The sequence below is a fragment of the Gracilinanus agilis genome, chromosome 2 (assembly GCF_016433145.1).
Source record: "Gracilinanus agilis isolate LMUSP501 chromosome 2, AgileGrace, whole genome shotgun sequence".
NCBI classification, from domain to species: Eukaryota; Metazoa; Chordata; class Mammalia; order Didelphimorphia; family Didelphidae; genus Gracilinanus; species Gracilinanus agilis.
The window spans coordinates 162,597,477-162,616,530 of NC_058131.1; the positions used below are offsets into that span (position 1 = coordinate 162,597,477).

Below are 19,054 nucleotides of genomic sequence, written 5' to 3' on the forward strand. Positions count from 1 at the left end.
CCCATTGCCTAGCCCTTACTACTCTTCTGCCTTGGAACCAACACACAATATTGATTCCAAGACAAGAAGGTAAGGGTTTTAAAGAAAAAAAAGTCTTCATTTCTGGTCCTTAAATTGAAAGAAAACTTGATCTAGTAAGGTAAGGCCTTAAAAGAAAATACCTGTATATTATACATGAACATAATGTGGAGCTTCATTTCAACAACAACAAAAAATTAAAGCTGGAAAATAGTATTTTCCTCAATGAAACTATCTACACATTTTGTGGGTAAACCAAGACATACTTGCTTTATTTTTTTTATAACAAATTATAGCTATATATAGATCCTGTATATAGTATCTGTACATTTATGTGCAAAGATAGGGATGCAGACAGTAAGTGAACGGACTTAAGAATTTAACTATAAGTGAATTTATATACCTAGCTTGACAAAGATTTCTTGACTCCAAATCCAACTTTCTATTAAACTCTAATCCATCATTTACTAGCTATATGAAGTAGACATCAGTTTGGACAATTTTGTAGGCATCAGTTTCCTCATTTGTAAAATTAAATTAGGCAAACTGACCTTGAGGTCCCTTCCAATTCAAAATAATACTTTAACCTTATAACTTTTACCCAGTGGAATTGCTTTTCAGCTCCAGGAGGGGGGAGGTAAGAGGAGGAGAGAATATGAATCATGTAACTATGGAAAAATAATAAATAGCCTTATTACCTTAAGTAATAAAGTTAAATAGCAACCCCCAACCCCTTTTCTATTCTTTTTTTTCTGGAAAAAATATTTAAATTGCAATTAGAAGACTTACTTTCCTGATTTTTTCTTACAATTTTAAACAGTATGTATAACTCAGATCTTTTGATTGTATGCTATTATAGCATTATTTTCCATTTCTGAAGATATTAAGGTAATAAAGATGTGTGCCTGGATGAAATACCAAATTATGACTATTTCTTACACAAGGCATATGTAAATAACCATTTAGGAAGACTTGTTTAAGTCAATGAGTAGTTCAAAACTGTTCTTTATTTTTTTCTAATATCCAAATTAGGATTTAAATAAAACTTTAAAAACTTATTTAAAATGATACATGTAAAACCCAGAGGAATTGCTCATTGGCTACGGGAAGGGAGTAGGAGGAGGGGAAAGAAAGAACATGAATCATGCAATCATGGAAAAATATTATAAATTAATCAATTAAATAAAATCTTTCGAATTAAAAACGTATTTAAAAGCTAAAAAAAGCACAAGAGTAATATTTACCTTTACTTGATCTAAGATGACCAAAGGACCATTGACTCCTGATACTGTTTTGTATGCTGGAAGAAAAAATAGTAATAGTTAACTATAGCATGTTGGACTATGGGAAGAATCTAATAAAATGAAATAGAAGAGTTTGGATAAACGGAAACCCTACCCCTAAGGTTTTTTTAAAAATCACCAATTATGGGACAAAAACATGGTTATGTGAAAATAACCATAAGGTTTTAATGGACTGCAGGCTCAATATGAATCAACAGTATAAAATAAGTGTTGAGATAATGCTGCATTCTAATCCAATTCCCATAATCATTTATTAAGCATCTATTATGTTCTATTTGGGAACAACTAGATGGCACAGTAGATAGAGCACTGGGCCTAGAGTCAGGAAGATTCATCTTCCTGAGTTCAAATCTAGTCACAGATGCTTACTAGTTGTGTAATCCTGGGTAAGTCATTTAATCCTTTTTGCCTCAGTTTCTTCATCTGTAAAATGAGCTGGAGAAGGAAATGGCAAACCACTTTAGTATCTTTATCAAGAAAAATTCAAAATGAGTCACAAAGAGTTGGACACAACTGAAATGATTTAATGAAGTCCTAGGTCCTGAGGATATTGAGACTAGATAGAAAACAGTCTCTGGCCTCAAGAAGCTTACATTAGTCTGGGGCAGGGTGGGGCAGGGATATATGTAAAGAAGCATAGATAAAATAATTTGAGGAGGAAGGAGAAAGTACTCTGAAATGAACATATAGAGTTGTGAACTAATCCAGCCATTCTGGAGAACAATTGGGAACCACACCCAAAGAACTATAAAACTACATACTCTCTGACCCAGCAATAACATTACTAAGTCTATACCGCAAGAGTTCAAAACAGAAAAAGGACACATACACACACACACACACACACACACACACACACACACACACACACACACACATAAAATTTATAAGCACTTTTTGTGGTGGCAAAGAATTAGAAATTGAGAGGGTACCTATCAACTGCAGAATAACTGAACAAGTTGTGGTATATAATTGTGATGGAATACTATTGAGCTATAAGAAATGAATAGCAGGAGGCTTTCAGAAACACCTAGGAAGACTTACATGAACTGATGCAAAGTGAAATGAGCAGAACCAAGAGAACATTATATATATAGTAACAGCAATATTATAAGATGATCCGCTGAACAAGCCATTAATGAACTCCCCAAGAAAAAACCCCCAGGGCCAGATAGTTTCCCAAGTGAATTCTATCAAACATCTGAATAACAATTAATCCCAATACTATACAAACTATTTGGCAAAATAAGCAAAGGAGTCCTACCATATTCCTTTTATGACACAAATATGGAACTAATACCCAAGTTGGAAAGACCAAAAAACGGAAAAAGAATATTATAGACCAATCTCCTTAATGAATATAGATGCAAAAATCTTAAATAAAATACTAGCAGAAACTATAGCAATATATCACAAGGGCAAGGATTATTTACCACGATCAGTTGGGATTTATACCAGGAATGCAAGTCTAGCTTAATATTAGGAAAAACATTGGCATAATTGACCACATCAATAATCAAACTAACAGAAATCACATGAAAAAGCCTTTGAAAAAAATACAACACCCAGTCCTATTAAAACACAAGAAAGCATAAGAATAAAAGGGCCTTTCCTCAAAATAATAAATAGTATTTAAAACCATCAGCAAGTATCATCTGCAATGGGGATAAGTTAGGAGACTTTCTAATAAGATCAGGAGTGAAGCAAGGATGTCCATTATCATCACTATTATTTAATATTGTACTAGAAATGCCAGCTTTAGCAATTAAGAGAAGAAAAAGAAATTAAAGTAGGCAATGAGGAAACTAAAAACTATCACTCTTTACAGATGATATGATGGTATACTTAGAGAATCCAAGAAAATCAACCTAAAACTTGTTGAAATAATAACTTTATTATTTTTTATTTTTTAAAATCCTTAACTTCTGTGCATTGGCTCCTTGGTGGAAGAGTGGTAAGGGTGGGCAATGGGGGTCAAGTGACTTGCCCAGGGTCACACAGCTGGGAAGTGTCTGGGGTCAAATTTGAACCCAGGACCTCCCATCTCTAGGCCTGACTCTCAATCCACTGAGCTACCCAGCTGCCCCCCCCTTTTAAAAATAATTTTTGAAATATTATTTGAAATAATAACTTTTCCAAAGTTGAAGGATACAAAATAAACTCACATAAATCATTAGTATTTCTATATATTTCCAACAAAAATCAGCAGGAAGTTAGAAAGAGAAACTCCATTTAAAATCGCTCTAGACAATATAAAATATTTGGGAATCTATTTGCCAAGACAAACGCAGGAATTATATGAATACATGTATGTGTTTACAAAATACCTTTCACACAAATAAAATTAGATCTAAACAATTGGAAAAACATGAATTGCTCACAAGTAGCCCAAAGTAATATAATAAAAATGACAACTGTGCCTAAATTAATTTACTTAGTGCCATACCTATCAAACTACCAAATAATTATTTTGTAGAACTAGAAAAAATAATAACAAATACATCTGGAAGAACAAAAGGTCATGAATATCAAGGGAACTAATGGGAAAAAAAATGTGATGGATGGTGGATTAGCAGTACCGGATCTTAAAATTGAACCATAAAGCAGTAATCATCAAAACAATCTGGTACTGTCTAAGAAATAGAAGGGTGGATCAATGGAAAAGATGGAGTAAAGTAAATAACCTCTGCAATCTAGTGTTTCATAAACCCAAATAGTCCAACTTTTGGAATAAGAACTCACTATTTGAAAAAAAACCTCTGGAAAAATTGGAAAACAGTATGGCAAAAATAGGTTTAGATCTATATCTCATACCCTATACCAGGTTACGGTCAAAATGGGTATATTTTGACTTATGAGTCAAGTCAAGCAAAATGACTTAACTATAAAGAGGGATATTATAAGTTAATTAGGGAAAAATAATATAATTCACCTGTCAGATCTATGGAAAAGGGAAGAATTTATGACTGAACAAATTGTGGTATGTGACAGTGATAGAATACTCTTGAGATATAAGGAATTATGAACAGGATGATTTACAGAAAGAACTAGAAAGACCTAGAAGAACTGATGCAGAGTGAAATAAGCAGAACCAGGAGAACACTATACACGCAACTGAAATAGTGTGGAACAATATTTCTACCTTAATAAAGGCCTCATTGAAGATCTAGAACAGTCTCACTGTACTCTAATCCTCAAATTTGATCATATCTAGTCTGGTATGAAGGCTGGGTGAACATTTTAGAAAGGAGTTAACTTGTGCAAGGTAGTACAATATAGTCCATGTCACTGGAAGGGTAACCAGAATGGTAAAGTTATTAAAACAATGTCACAATGTACTGTGAAATAAAGAGTGTATCTAAGGGCAACACGTTTTTGGGATGAAATTCAAATATTTAAAAAGCTGTAATATGGATGTGTAACCAAACTACGATATACAACCAGAAGTAACAAATTGCAGAGAATTTGCAGAGGCAGAATTCAGTTCTTAAGGGAAAATTACAACTGGCTGGACATGGAAAAAAGCTTACCAGTTGAGGTGGTAAATTCTCCTATCACTACAGACCTGCTAAAGAAGGCCAGATGACTGCTTTCACAAGAGTTATTTCCTCCTCAGTTAGTTGGACTAGCTAGTCTGCCCCAAACTTACCATGTTGCTCTGTCAAATAGCAAGTCAATAACCTATCTTCTCCCCCTCCTGCTTTTCACCTCTAAACTCTGGGAACAAAGATCTACACTACTATTCCTAGAAAGGAGTAACAACTGTCCTATGACTCCATTTATCCCTTTAATTTCCCAGACCAAATCAATCCCCAGTGTCCCACACCCAACCAACCCCAAAATGTGTAGTTTTCTCCTTTTAAAATGAAAGCAAGCACTTAATGTGCCTTTTTACTACATTTTCTAATTGTGCCCAATATGTCCTTAGTATAGCTCAAATCTGAGAGAAAAAAAACAGTCCTTTAATCTTGGCATCTCAAATTCCAGAACACTGGGAATTAAAAGCATGAAGAACTCCACGAAGGGTTCTAATATAATATTCTCTGACAAACACAAATTTTAGCATTAAGTTTCATAATCAGAAAAATTAAATCAAACATTTTAAAAGTTCTAGAAGGCATGAAATAGTTTACAAGAAGCTGTTAACATTTTGGGAATTTCTCACTTGTTTAAGTTCTCTGAGGTCTAGCACAAATTTTGGAAGACTTGCCAGAATTAAAAGTGCCTAGTAGCAAAGAATTATTAATAACAGTTTTAGAACTCCAAAGACTTCAGAGTGAAAATGAGATTTACAGTCAGGAAATGGCATCTAATCTAGCCCCTATTTCTAATTTTCTTAGATATTATTCCCCCTTCCATGTATAGTGGTACCTTGGTATTTGTCATTAATTCATTCCAGAAGGCAGACCGAATCCCCAAAAGGTCAAATACCAAATGAATTTTTCCCATAAGCAATAAGTAAATTGTTCCAGATACCCAGAAAACCTAGATTTTATAAGACATTATATGCATTGAGCTCTATTTTACTAAACATTAATAATACATAGACATAGATTTAAAAAATAATTACATTAAATAATTTAAACTTAACTTCACCTATACTGAGGAGTTCATGGCCTATGGGAATGGTAAGGGAAGAAAACTGTCCAAGAACCAAGGTTTGATTATATTTTGGTCCAGTTTTAACATGTTTACTTACTCTTCCTCACATCACTTCCCAATTCCCTGTCTTTGCATTTGCTGTCACCTGTGCCTAGAATGTGTTCACCTTCTCAATTCTACCTTTCAGAATCTCCATTTTATAGCTAGCCTTCTATGGGAGGTCTTTCCCAGACAGCCAACCTAGTGACTTCCCTTCTAAAATTACCTTGTATCTACCTAATCTTTCTCTCTCCCTCTCTCTCTTCAGAAAGCTGGAAGGGCAGGCCTGTATGGGCAGAGGGAGTTTCCTTATCCTCTACCAATAAATTGTAGTTCTAGTCTATCACTAAATATATATGCTGCATTCCTATTAGAATTTAAGCTCTTTGAAGGATGGACTTAATTTCCATTTTAAAAAATGTATTCCCAGCACAGGTATTCTTTTCTTTTGTTTTTAACCCTTACTTTCTATCTTAGTGACAAGAATTAAACAAATGGGGTCATGACTTTCTCATAGTCACACAACTAGGAAATGTCTGAGGCCATATTTGAACCTAGGTTCTTGACTCCAGGCTTGGCACTCAATCTACTGTGTCATCTAGCTTCCCCCTTTTGCACATCTATTTTTAGCACAGTGCAGGCTAACTAACATACTAATTAACTAACTAATATAATAAATAATATATCTATGCCTGGGTCACTTCTACCACTAAACATTAACATACAGTGTTTTAAAACAAACTTTCGTAAGTACTTGCTTTGAGAAAAAAAAAAAGTTCGTATATGTATGTTGTATACAATGTATACATCTCTTTCTCTCCCTCTCTCTCCATATGTATTTATGAAAAAGGGACCAAGGGTTGGTTCTGCTATTCCTATAGTCCCAGGCGTGTACTTGTCCAGCTTGAGGTCCCAGGCTAGAACCATTCTGTCTGGAGCCTCAGTCTCATCTCAGGCCTTGGCCATGCTGGCAGGACAAAGCCTATGTTAGGTTACCAAGGACCCAAATCTGACATTGACATGCCAGTTTCCCTCTAGAGACAAGGAAATACAAGATAAGTTTGTGTGATCCAAGTTTTTCCAGAACCAAAGTACATGGATTACTTTGTGATTTTGAATAGAATCTCAATGAGACATATAAGGCTATGGCCCAAGACATAGTGAAAATGCACAAATTCCTGAAATCACAAAGGAATGCTTATACTTCAAAGGGAAGAATGCAGATGACTGGCCATGTGTGGATTTTGGCAGCATGGTGACTCATTTGATGCTTCCAGAGACCTGAGAAATTTTTGAATTTGAAACAGGGCACTTAAGATGATCATTTAGCTCAGATGCACCAGAATCACTGCCTGAAGAATTCATCCTTAAATTTATAAGAGGAGCCTATAGCATTTTTTCCACAGAAATTCAAGAGAGAATGAAGTGAGGGCTTTGAATGGGGGAATGTTTAAAAAAAAAAAAAAAAGAAGGCTGGGGACAAGGCCTCTAATTCTTAAAAAAAAAAAAAGGCAAATAAAAAAAACCCACTACAGGTAATAAAAAAAAAAAAAAGGCAATAGCAGATTATATTAAAAATGTTTTGAGATTTATATTCTGAGTTTTTTACATATACTATCTCACTTGAGTTTCAGGAGTTAAGGGTATTATCCTCATTTTTGCAAGAAAATGAGACTGGAAATACAGCTTACTTGTTCCTCTTTAGCTCATACAATTATTAAGTGTGAATGAGTTTTGAGTAATAAGATTAAAGAAGCCATTCTTCAAATGGAATGGAGGTTGAAGAAATGAATAGCACAAAAGACATAACTTTTCTCCTGAGAATATAAAGAAAATTATGGAAAATTCAAAACAGCTTGCCTTTTCTTCAAAAGACCTCAAATTATTTTTAATTTTTATACAAACTGGGCTATAACTATGATTAAAACACATACTCTCTCACAGACATCAGTCCTTCAAATGAAGGAAGTAACATTAAAAAACCATTACATACAAAGTCAGAAGACCTGAATTCAAATCCCAGCTCTGATCTGTGTCACTGAAGCCAAAATCACTTTACCTCTGTAAGCCTCAGTTTCTTTATAAAATGAGAATAGCTGTAGTAATTATATCATCAAGCTATTGTGAGAAATTTTTTCTTTTTTTTGGTTTGCTCCAGAAATTCCAGTTTTTGTTTTGCTTTCAAAATTTTGTTGTTTCTATATTCTTCTTTTAAAAACCTCAATTTTTTGAGGTAGCTAGAAAAAGGTAAATGGAATATGTGTAACAACTTTGCCTAGCTTTGTTATACCATATAAAAGCTTCAAGGACCTTACTTCATTTCAAGTAACAAATTAACCTTTAAGGATAGACACAATCAAAATAGTTAGCCTCAATGGGATTATAGAGATCAAACAGTTCAAAATGAATCATAGGGGGCAGCTGGGTAGCTCAGTGGATTGAGAGTCAGGCCTAGAGATGGGAGGTCCTAGGTTCAAATCTGGCCTCAGACACTTCCTAGCTGCGTGACCCTGGGCAAGTCACTTGACTCCCACTGCCCACCCTTACTACTCCTCTACCTAGGAGCCAATACACAGAAGTTAAGGGTTTAAAAAAAAGAAAAAGAAAAAAGAAAAAAAATTAATCATACACATACGCGCATGCGCGCACACACACACACACACACACATACACACACACAGAGTTTTAAAGGAGTTAAACTGAGGTTCAGATATAGGGTGAAAGTTGTACAAATTCACTTGATATAAGAGCTTTCCAGGAATGTGTTAGAAGCAGCATCATTGTTAAATTTTCAGTATAAGCATTTACAACTTGGAAAATTGGCAAAGACTATAAATCAAGGCTTGCTATTTTGTGAACTATTGCTCTAGACTTAAATGATGTAAAAAATGTTAATAATTCAACTAAATTTGAAGAGTATGATGTGCATTTTTTTAAAAACCCTTACTTTCTAAGACAAAAGAGCAAGGGCGAGGCAAATGGGGTTAAGTAACTTGTCCATGGTCATACTGCTAGGCAGTGTCTGAAGACAAGTTTGAACCAAAGTCTCCCAGACTCCAGGTCTGGCACTCTATCCTCATTGTCATAGCTAGCTCTGGTGTGTATTTTTTTTTTTTCAGAAAACCCATTTATCTGCACATAATCAGAGCTATCTCGAAGTGGAAGGGGCTGCTTTAAGAAGCAGCAGTTTCTTTCTAAGTGGTCTTTAAAAACAGGCCCAATGTCACTAAGGCCTAAGTTAACAGAGTTGGAATTCAAAATCAAGCTTCTCAAATGGTATATATTTTTTTTTGTATAGTTTTTTTTTTTTTTAAAACCCTTGTACTTCGGTGTATTGTCTCATAGGTGGAAGAGTGGTAAGGGTGGGCAATGGGGGTCAAGTGACTTGCCCAGGGTCACGCAGCTGGGAAGTGGCTGAGGCCGGGTTTGAACCTAGGACCTCCTGTCTCTAGGCCTGACTCTCACTCCACTGAGCTACCCAGCTGCCCCCTCAAATGGTATATTTTTTAATGCAACTGACACCAATTACCAGATCTTTCGGATTCTTAAGAGATGTTATTCATTGATTTCACTGTTCTTCGAAAAACTAACCTGCCTCACATTTTATAGTATATGTGCTGCTGAAAGCCAGCACTCTTAGACATTTTATAAAAAGATGCTTCAGAATCTCATGTTCCAAACATTATCTCATGTGATCTGTGTCAATAGAGGAAACAGCAGAGAAAAAAGCTCAAAATGTTTTGCCAGTCACAAGGAAAAAAATTGAGTCACAGTTTTTTCCTAGAAATGGAGAACATAAGTAGACTTCCAGATGACAAAAAAGGACTACTGGCTGATCAAAAGAAGTCAGAGGGCAAATAGAATGTGCTTCCAGTAGCTTCTGATCTGGTTTCATTATTTTATAGTTACCCTTTGTACTTTAGTACAACATTAAGTTTGCAATAATGTACAACTGGCCACTTGCTCCAGCAAGTTAACTACTCACATCTAATGAATTATGAAAAATTATAATTCTAAACTCTTACTTCCATTTAACATTAGCCAATGTCAGGCTGAAACTTTATTTAGTGGCTAAACTTGTTTCTTACTTTGCAAGGCTTTATCTATAGATGTGCCCAAGTAAAATTTGAGGAGACAATTAAGAGTAGGATTTATTTTTAATGGTTTGAGTAAGAAATTTGTTAGGAAGTAACTCAAGACTTTTATTTGTAGTATAGTAATGCTAGTTCGATGTTTGGAGTTTTTTTAATTTAGTTTTTTTTTTTTTTAATGAATTTAGAGGCAGCATGATGTATTGAGTAGAGACTTTGAAGTCAGAAAGAAATGTGTTCAAGTCCCACCTCACTGGTTATGTGACCCTGGACAATTCATTTAACCTCTCATTGCTCAAGAAAATTCTAGAGATTGTAGAATAAGTACTGCTATGCATTTGGTAGAAGTTTTGTGGTGGGAACTCCACCACAGATGCAGTCAAAAGAAAACAAAATTAACAGACTTAATAAGCAAGGAACAAAAATATTCCAATATAACAGTAGATACCATTTTATTTAATTCAGTGGGCAAAACTATTCAACTCTAATTATATCAAAATGATTTGTTCTCTAAATACAGCAACAAATCCCAGTACTTCAATGAACAACAGAACAAAATGAGAACTTGACAAATCTCTGGGTTCATTTGGTTGCTAATATCTTACAGACCCCAGATCTAGCTACTGTTTTGGGGTATCCAATATTTTTGAAGAAACAAAAAAACAAAAAAATTTGCTTTGGGGGCAGCTGGGTAGCTCAGTGGATTGAGAGTCAGGCCTAGAGTTGGGAGGTCCTAGGTTCAAATCTGGCCTCAGACACTTCCCAGTTGTGTGACCCTGGGCAAGTCACTTGACCCCCATTGCCCACCCTACCCTTACCACTCTTCCACCTAGGAGCCAATACACAGAAGTTATGGGTTTAAAAAAAAAAGAAAAGAAAAAATATACTTTTTCTAGGAACTAAAGTATGTGTACATGTTTCCTGTTCATGCCTGGTTTTACAACATGAAAAGAATAAGTCTGTAACACCAAACCAACTCCATTCAGACTTAGGTTCACACACAATCTCATTCCTACCACTCTTAAATTTGTTTGGCTAGATTTTGAAACACATAGGTCCACAGTTTTTTCCACACAGAAAGTAATTAACTATCAGGATAGTCACACTATGGGAAAGTTATTTAATCTCTGGGTCTCAGTTTCCTTATCTGTAAAATTGAGGGTGGGGGCTGCTGCTGGATTAAACCCTATTCTAGATTTAAATCTGTAATACTGTACCATAGACATAGTGACTTCTATAGTCCTGTATTCAAAAAACAAACAGTAGAGAAAGATATCTAAAATTACATTTTAACTTATAACAATATTTAACCAGCAGTTCTTTGTCACATGATAACCTCCCCAAGGAAAAGATTTCAGTTGATTAGAATGTTGTCCTTATCTTCAAAAAAGGGGGAGGGGTAAGGCAAATATCATCTATAAGAATCTCCATTTATTCCTCATCCAACCCTCCCCCCAACTTTCCTTTCTCTCTTGGGAAATGGTCAGCTACAGTATGTTGGGAGTTTTCCCCTTAAAATTTTTCTGTATCCCACTTGCGTGGAAAGTACACTGGATCTGGAGTTACTTTCCTGGCTCTGCTTATGTCACTTGGGCAATTTACGGGCTATATCATTCAGTCAATAAACTTTTATTTATTAGATATGTCTCCTCCAAGAATATAAGCTTCTTGAAGGCAGGTAGATCCTGTTTTTAATTTTTCTTTGAATTTCTAGTGCTTAGCTCAATGCATGGCACATAGCAGATCCTTAATAAATACTTATTTAATTTGTCCTCACTTTTCTGGGACTCATTTTCCTTATCTGTAAAATGATGGGGTCGGAACAGACCCCAAAGTTACTTTTAGGTTGGAATTCTATGAAATTCAAGACTACAAATGAATATGTATTCTAATTAGTACTCTAATTCAGAGACATATCAATACATATTTAAAACATTAAACAAGGAACAATTTACCAAGCTTCTTCAAGATCTTAAGAAAAACTTAAGTTTAGTCAAGATGACATTCTCCCACTTCCCCACCCTAGGCAGGGCATGAGTTTTCCCAACAATATAGCTACTTAAAGATTGTGAAATTAAGGGGGAAATTCTGTGGCAGTTGCATAATAGAAGACCCACCCTTTTAACCTCAGTCTCATTACTCAAACAAAATCTAAAGCAATTATGTATCTCATACCTTTCCACAAGAAAGGGTAATCAAAAAGCCAAAGTATTAGAAACCTGGAAGGAATGGGGTAGGGGGGAGAGAAAGTGGGCAGAAGTTTCTAAAAGACTGGACATAAAACTTTGATTATTTCAGAAGAAATTGATCTATCACAAAATATTTAAGATCCACCAACTTTATGTGTCTTACAAAACCACTCTAGGTCTTGAAAAAAAAAGTTCCAATTTTCTTGTGGCATAAGAAGTCTAATTAGGCAGCTAGGTGGCAAAGTCGATAAAGTGCAGAGGTTAAGTCAGCAAACCTGAGTTCAATTCCAGCCTCACACACATAAACAAGTTGTGTGACCCTGAGCAAGTCACTCAACCTGTTTGCCTCAGTTTTCTAATTGGTATGAGGGGCATAATAATTGTACCTAGGTTTGCAAAGAGGCTCAAATGAGATAACTGTAAAGCATTTAGCACAGTGCTTGGTATATAGTCAATGCTATATAAATGTTGGTGATTATTATTATTTCACAAAAACAGCTAGGTGATGAAGCACTGTATTTGAAATCAGGAAGTTACTGTTCAGTCACATCCAACTCTTTGTGACTCCATTTGGGGTTTTCCTGGCAAACATACTGGGGGGGGAAAGATTTCCTTCTCCAGCTCATTTAAAGATGAGGAACTGAGGCAGATAAGATTAAGTGACACCCAGAATCATCCAGCTACTAAAGTGTCTGATATTAGATTTAAACTCAGGAAGTCTTTACTGATTCCAAGCACAGTGCTACACCTCTGCCACAGAATCAAGGAGACCTAAGTTAAAATCAGTCCTCAGACATTTACTATTTGTGCTATTTGTGATCCAGAGCAAATCCCCCAGGTAGTTGTGAGGTTAAAATAATACTGGTAGAGTGTTGCCTGAAAATAAAAGCGTGCAAAAAATAGCTAATACTATTCAAATGACATGAGTAAATATTCTTAGCTATTGTTTATATATCGTTTATATATATTGTTTATAGCCAACTCTATTTAATTTCTGCCAGATCATTTCTTCAGACAACCTTCCATGACAAAGGTCTCAAGAGTTGTTGAAGCTCTTGGTCACCATCAACAGGAATTCCCTTCTCTTTAGCCACCTAGAATCACCAATAATAATCCAAACAATCAATTCAGTTTTATGGCACCTTAAGATTTAAAAATCATTTTCCTCATGGCAGTCCTGAGAGTATTATTGTTCCATTCTGCATGAGAAAACAGGCTCCCAGAGAAAAGACTTGAAAATACACACATAATAAATATTTTGTTACAAATATCACCTATGGTAATACCACCAATCAACTTTAAAATGGAAATATTAAAGATTTACCATATTTTCAAGAGTAGATGCTGGTAACTAGAATGAAGAACATGACAAAGGTTTTTAAAAAATGCTATTCCAAGTAGGCAGAACCTGGTTCTGACCTCAGCACTTCCTAGCTATGTGACCCTGAGTAAGTTCCTCAACCTCCATTGCCTAGCCCTTACCCTCTTCTGCCTTGCAACCAATACACATAGAACTCAGTATTGATTCTAAAATGGAAGATATGGGTTTTAAAAAAAACAACTGCTATTTCAACATTGATTCACAAGATAACATTCAAGTTTTCCTGAACAGACTAAGGCAATGATGGGCAAATTATGGCCGGAGGGCCAGATGTGCCCCCCTTGAAATGTTCTGTCCTGCCTTGCAATATTACTCCTAATCTGACAAATACAATGAGTAGGATACAATACAATGAAACTTCCAAAGAGTTGCCTTAGAAACAGACTGACACACGAGCATTTCCTTTGGCCCCCTGTTTAAGAAGTTTGTCCATCACTGGTCTAAGAGAACCGAAGCTTATATTAAAACCTCTCAAGCATTAGTTAGACCTACTAGTCAAGAAACTACCTTCTTAATACATTACTCAGTACAACTCAACCTCTGTATCCTTCAGTTTCCACATCCAAAAAAATGAGAAAGCTGGGACAGAAGATCACTAAAGTCCTGTTTAGTTATAATTTCTGTGACCTATGGATTAAGAGGTTTAAACAGTTTTATGACTTATGACCAAGAGGTTTAAACAATGTTGCTAACACAGTGTTTATACAACATTTCAAACTATGAAAGTACCTTAGTTGACTGGGTTTACAGTATATAATTTTAAGTTCAAAGTTTTAACCTTCCTCAAGATCCTAAAGAGAGCTATTTAAAACAAAGTATACATTGAAAAACTACTGCAAATTCCCCTTTGGAATGATTTCACCTTTCTAATGTCACAATTTTTTTTTCTTCTGCAAATACTCCTAGAAATAAGTTGAGATAAAAGAAAAGATGTGAACATCATCCACCAAAAAAAGTGTTTAAAGATTACATACCTGGAATAGACCTTGGAAAACATTTAGTCCAAATTCTTCACTGTACAAATGGGGAAAATATAAATGACTTGCCCAAGGTCATATACCTAGTTAGTGCCAGCTTTCCTGACTCTTCATATACAACAATTCTCCAGTTGAATATTAAGTTCCTTGAGGGAAAGAGTCATTTTTTTCATTTTTGTCTATAATATCTTTGGTGCCTGGCACCTAAGAGTTGGTAAGTAAATGCTTGTGACCATTCATTTTCCAAATCTATGAAAAATTAATGCAATATCTGTCAAGAATTCCTCACTTTGGATAATAAAAGGCTTCCAAAGTTTGTTTCTATTTAGTGAGGCCTCCAATGAAAGACATGAATACGTTTGATGTGGAAGTCAGTTTTGCTCTCATTCCCAGTTACTCCGCAGTACCATCACATGACACAGTGACTGATCAGGATCGGATTAGTCAGATAGGAGGAAAAAGCCCTAGCAAAAAACCCTTTTTACTTGCGTTTTATGCAAAGAACCACCCAGGGTCAATACCAATTTTGGCAATTACTCAAAATTGTAAAAATGGAATCTCAAAGCTCAGAAACACAACAGAAAACAATGCATTGATTAAAAAAAAAGCCCAACCATGGTTCGCTCTATTCATCTCCAGTCCGAAGAAAACATGGTAGATATTATGAAACTGGGATTTACAATCACTGAAAGATCTCTCCTCTGTTACTAATCTGGTTCATTTAACATGGCTTACTAAAGCCTTCTGTAAAGAGAGCAGCACTGAATGTTGTTTAGCAAAAAGGGTTAAGGAAAACAAGCCTAGAAGAATAGGGGATGGAGGAAGGGACTGAAAGAGGAGGAAAAACCAGGTGTCTAGTCCCGACTTCATAGAATTCTGATCAGATCATATAGCCTACTTGGGGGGGGGGGGAGCGGGAGAAGCACTAGAGTGTGCAAGCCAGTTCTGTCATTGTCTAGAGGGATGACTTCACTCCAATTCCTTGCCCTCTGTGGAAGAAAAAGCATTGGGCTGAATGACCTAGGTTTTTCCAGTTCTAAGCATCCTCCTGGGAGCTAGCTTCTCTCCCACACTGAAGGCCGAAGCCAACTCCCTAGAGAACCTGACCACTGAGCCAGGGATGACAGATCAAGCTCAGCACACACCCGAGAGCCCAGGGGGAGGGGGAGGGGAGCGGTCCACAAGGTACCAAAGCCCAAGTCCGCAAGGCTCAGGAGCAGGCTTCCCCAGGGGGAAGCTTCCCCAACTTTGCGGCAGGTTCCAACACTAAAAAGTGTGAGGTCTGCCTTTTGGGGGAGGGGTCCCATTCCGCCCAAGGTCCGTGGGGGTCCGTCTTGCCAAGCACCACTAATATATGGGAGATCAGTGAATACGGCTCCCCAGGGGGGAACACTTGGGGTTCACTCTTGGGGGAACACGGAGGATGGAGGGAGGGACAGAGCGAGGAAATACCTTCGCCATAGCTGAGCAGGTGAGGGGGTGGAAGGGAAAAGAGGGCTGGCGCTTCCTGCGCTCGGTACTCACTGAGGCGGGGTTGAGATAGGAAGTTACGGCTGACGGCCAGTGACTGTTCTCGGGACCCTGCCAAGGGCATCATGCTGGCCGTGGACTTCTTGCTTGCGGACCCGTTCAACATCCCCTTCAACGCCATCTTGTCTCCTCCGTCCCGACGGTCCCCCGAAGTCATACTGCGCAGGCGCAGATATAGCCGGGCGGTACGCAGGCGCAGATATAACTGGGAGTCCCGCACTCCTGGTTTCGTCAGCGCGCGCTCTCCCAACCTCCTCCCTCCCTGGCTGCTTTCCTCCCTTCTTGCCTTCTCTCTAGCTCCATCTTCCACCCCTTTCTCCAGCCTCGCCCCCTGACGCCTACATCTCAGGGGCGGAGTCGAAAGGAGCTGGCCAGAGTGCTGGGATGGGCCAGTTGGGCTGGAAAGGGGAAGGATAAGAAAAAAAACGGAAGATACAAAGTAATGAAATGAAAAGCAAAGAACCGGTAGAATGTTGATGAGGGAGGAGGAGTAAAACCAAGGGGAAGTCGGGAAAAAAAGGAAGTGAGGAGAGTAAGAGAGAGAAAGAAACGACATAAAGAAAGAAAGGAGATAAGAGAAAGAAAGGGAAGCGAGAAAAGAAGGGAAGGGAAGGGAAGGGAGAAGACTGAAGGAAAGGAAGGAGAGAGGAAGAGAAAGGGAAAGGGGAGGGAGGAGGAAAGAGAAGAAAAAAGGAAGGAAGGAAATAGGGAAGGAAGAAAGGAGAGAAAGAAAGCAGTAAGGAAAGAGGGAATGAGGAAAGAGCTATTTAAATAAAAGGGGAAAGTAGTTTTCAAATATGATATTAATATGTTAATTAGGTTGTTTTTTTTTTAAAGATAGCATTCATATACTTCTCCGAGATTTGCAAATAGTTTTACACATATTATTTCATTAGGATTAGGTCCAGATTTTTTATATTATAAATCCGTTGATAAGACTTTCCTGCTTCCTTGACTTTGCCCAGGTTGTAGCACATCTATAAAGTCTCCATACTCCCTAACTTTCTCCTAATATGTACTCAAATGCCACTTCCTTTTTGAGGTCTTTCCTGGTCTCTAAAATGTTAGTGTTCTTTTCAATAAAAAATAAATACTTTGTACTTACTTTTGTTTGTATGTGTATATATACATATATATGTAGGCATTATTTCACCCCAAGTAGAATGCAAGTTCCTTGAAAGCAGTAATTTTGACTTTTATCTTTTCAAGGGCAAACATATTACCTTCCACAGGGCAAGTACTTAATATATGTGTATTGAATTAAATTGCACTGAATAAAAAAGCAATGAAACTTCAGTGAAGAAAGTAAAAGATTTCATAGCACAAATATGAATGCTAAGATTATTCTGATCTACTAAAAATCTATTTAAATCTTACGAACTTGCAATATATTTTAATAGTATCAATACAGGCAGTGCCCCTAAACTTATTTTCTAAGGGAAAGAGCATGTTTGCATACTCCCTTTTTTCAATATGTACAAAAGTTAGGGTTATGAAACTAACATGCAGGAAGTTATTAAAGGAAAAATGTGAGCCAGTAAATAATAAAATGCTAAATCATATAATTCAACCTCTAGGTACTCTAAGTGTTCAGATGAAAATTCAACAAACTGAAGCTGGAAAAGTTCAATATTGGATTGAGGAGACAAGGACAAGTAGCTTAGAAATGTGACATTCAGTGTTGAATGATGTTTATGTTTTAGGTAGCTGAAGTTAAGAAGGAAGGACATGAGAAGCAAGGGGAAGCATAGCTAAGTGACTCATTGGATTGAGAGCCTGGCATAGAGCCTGGAGATCCTCCATTCAAATCTAGCCTCAGTCACTTCTTACCTGTGTGATCCTGGGCAAGTCACTGAAACCCCAATTGTCCAGACTTACCTTTCTGCCTCAGAATCAATTCTTAATATTAATTCCAATATGGCAGATAATGGTTTTAAAAAAGAAGAAAAAAGGGAAATACATGAGTGAAAAAATCAAATTGAGATTGAGTACTATATGTTGTGAAAGAGAATTCTTTTTTATTGTCTATCCTGAGTTAACACTAATTTAAGTACCTCACTAGATTGTGAAGACAGGATTAACCCTCCTTTGTCTACCTTTTGATTGACTCAATACAAACTTGAAATAGATGGAGGAGCTCACAAACCACTCAGTAAATTCACACTCCATTTAGTGCTAGGTGAGAAGTCAGCAAGATACTTGGAGAGCTCTACCCTTTTTTCTAACTCAAACAGTCAGAAACTTGTGAATTCTTTTGATGTTTAGATAGGAGTGAAGTGACTGCTAGCTACCATAGTGGATAGAGCACCAGGTCAGTAATCAAGAGTTAGTTACATTTGAACACAGATGCCTGTGATGAGTTTCTAGATCCCATCATGAGCACACTGATGTCAGACCCTGTGATGCTGCCATCTTCTAGAGTTACTGTGGATAGGTCCACAACAGTTAGGCATCTGCTCAGCAATCAGACTGATCCCTTTAACCATAGCCCCCTAACTATGGACCAGATCCAGCCAAACACAGAACTGAAAGAGACAATCCAACGGTGGCTCACAGAGAGGAAATTACAGAAGGAACAACATCAGTAAATAACTGTGAATTTAATAAACCAAAAGCCAACCCCAAGAATGTGGATAAATAATATAGTCTATTGATTTCTCTCCATTTCTCCTCTTCCCTTCCCCCAACCCTTTCTCTCTTTCCTTCTATCCCCTCTCTCACTCCCACGATCCCTCTCCTCTCTTCTCTTCCTTCCCTCACCTCTAGTCTCTCTTCCTTCTCTTCTCATCTTCCCTTTCTCTCCACCTTTCCTTCAAATGGAGAGGGAATCTATTGCACAGATAATAATAGACTCAAATCTGTGCTCCTCTGGCTTGCTGATAATCATCCTTTATGTGACATCACCAAGTTTAGAAAGTCTCCA

The 19,054-nt window shown here is 36.9% G+C and overlaps 1 protein-coding gene across 1 annotated transcript in view; it reads right to left on the reverse strand.

Annotated features, from left to right (window-relative positions):
* The window catches only part of ATP6V1B2 (ATPase H+ transporting V1 subunit B2), a 37,842-nt gene extending 21,585 nt beyond the window's left edge, over nucleotides 1-16,257 (reverse strand). Inside the window, exons 1-2 of the mRNA XM_044663521.1 lie at nucleotides 16,126-16,257; nucleotides 1,263-1,318 (exon numbers count right to left, since the gene is read on the reverse strand). Coding sequence (XP_044519456.1) covers nucleotides 1,263-1,318; nucleotides 16,126-16,252 — 183 coding nt within the window. The 5' untranslated portion in view covers nucleotides 16,253-16,257. The remainder of the gene's footprint in view (nucleotides 1-1,262; nucleotides 1,319-16,125) is intronic.
* Between the last annotated feature and the right edge of the window lie 2,797 nt (nucleotides 16,258-19,054).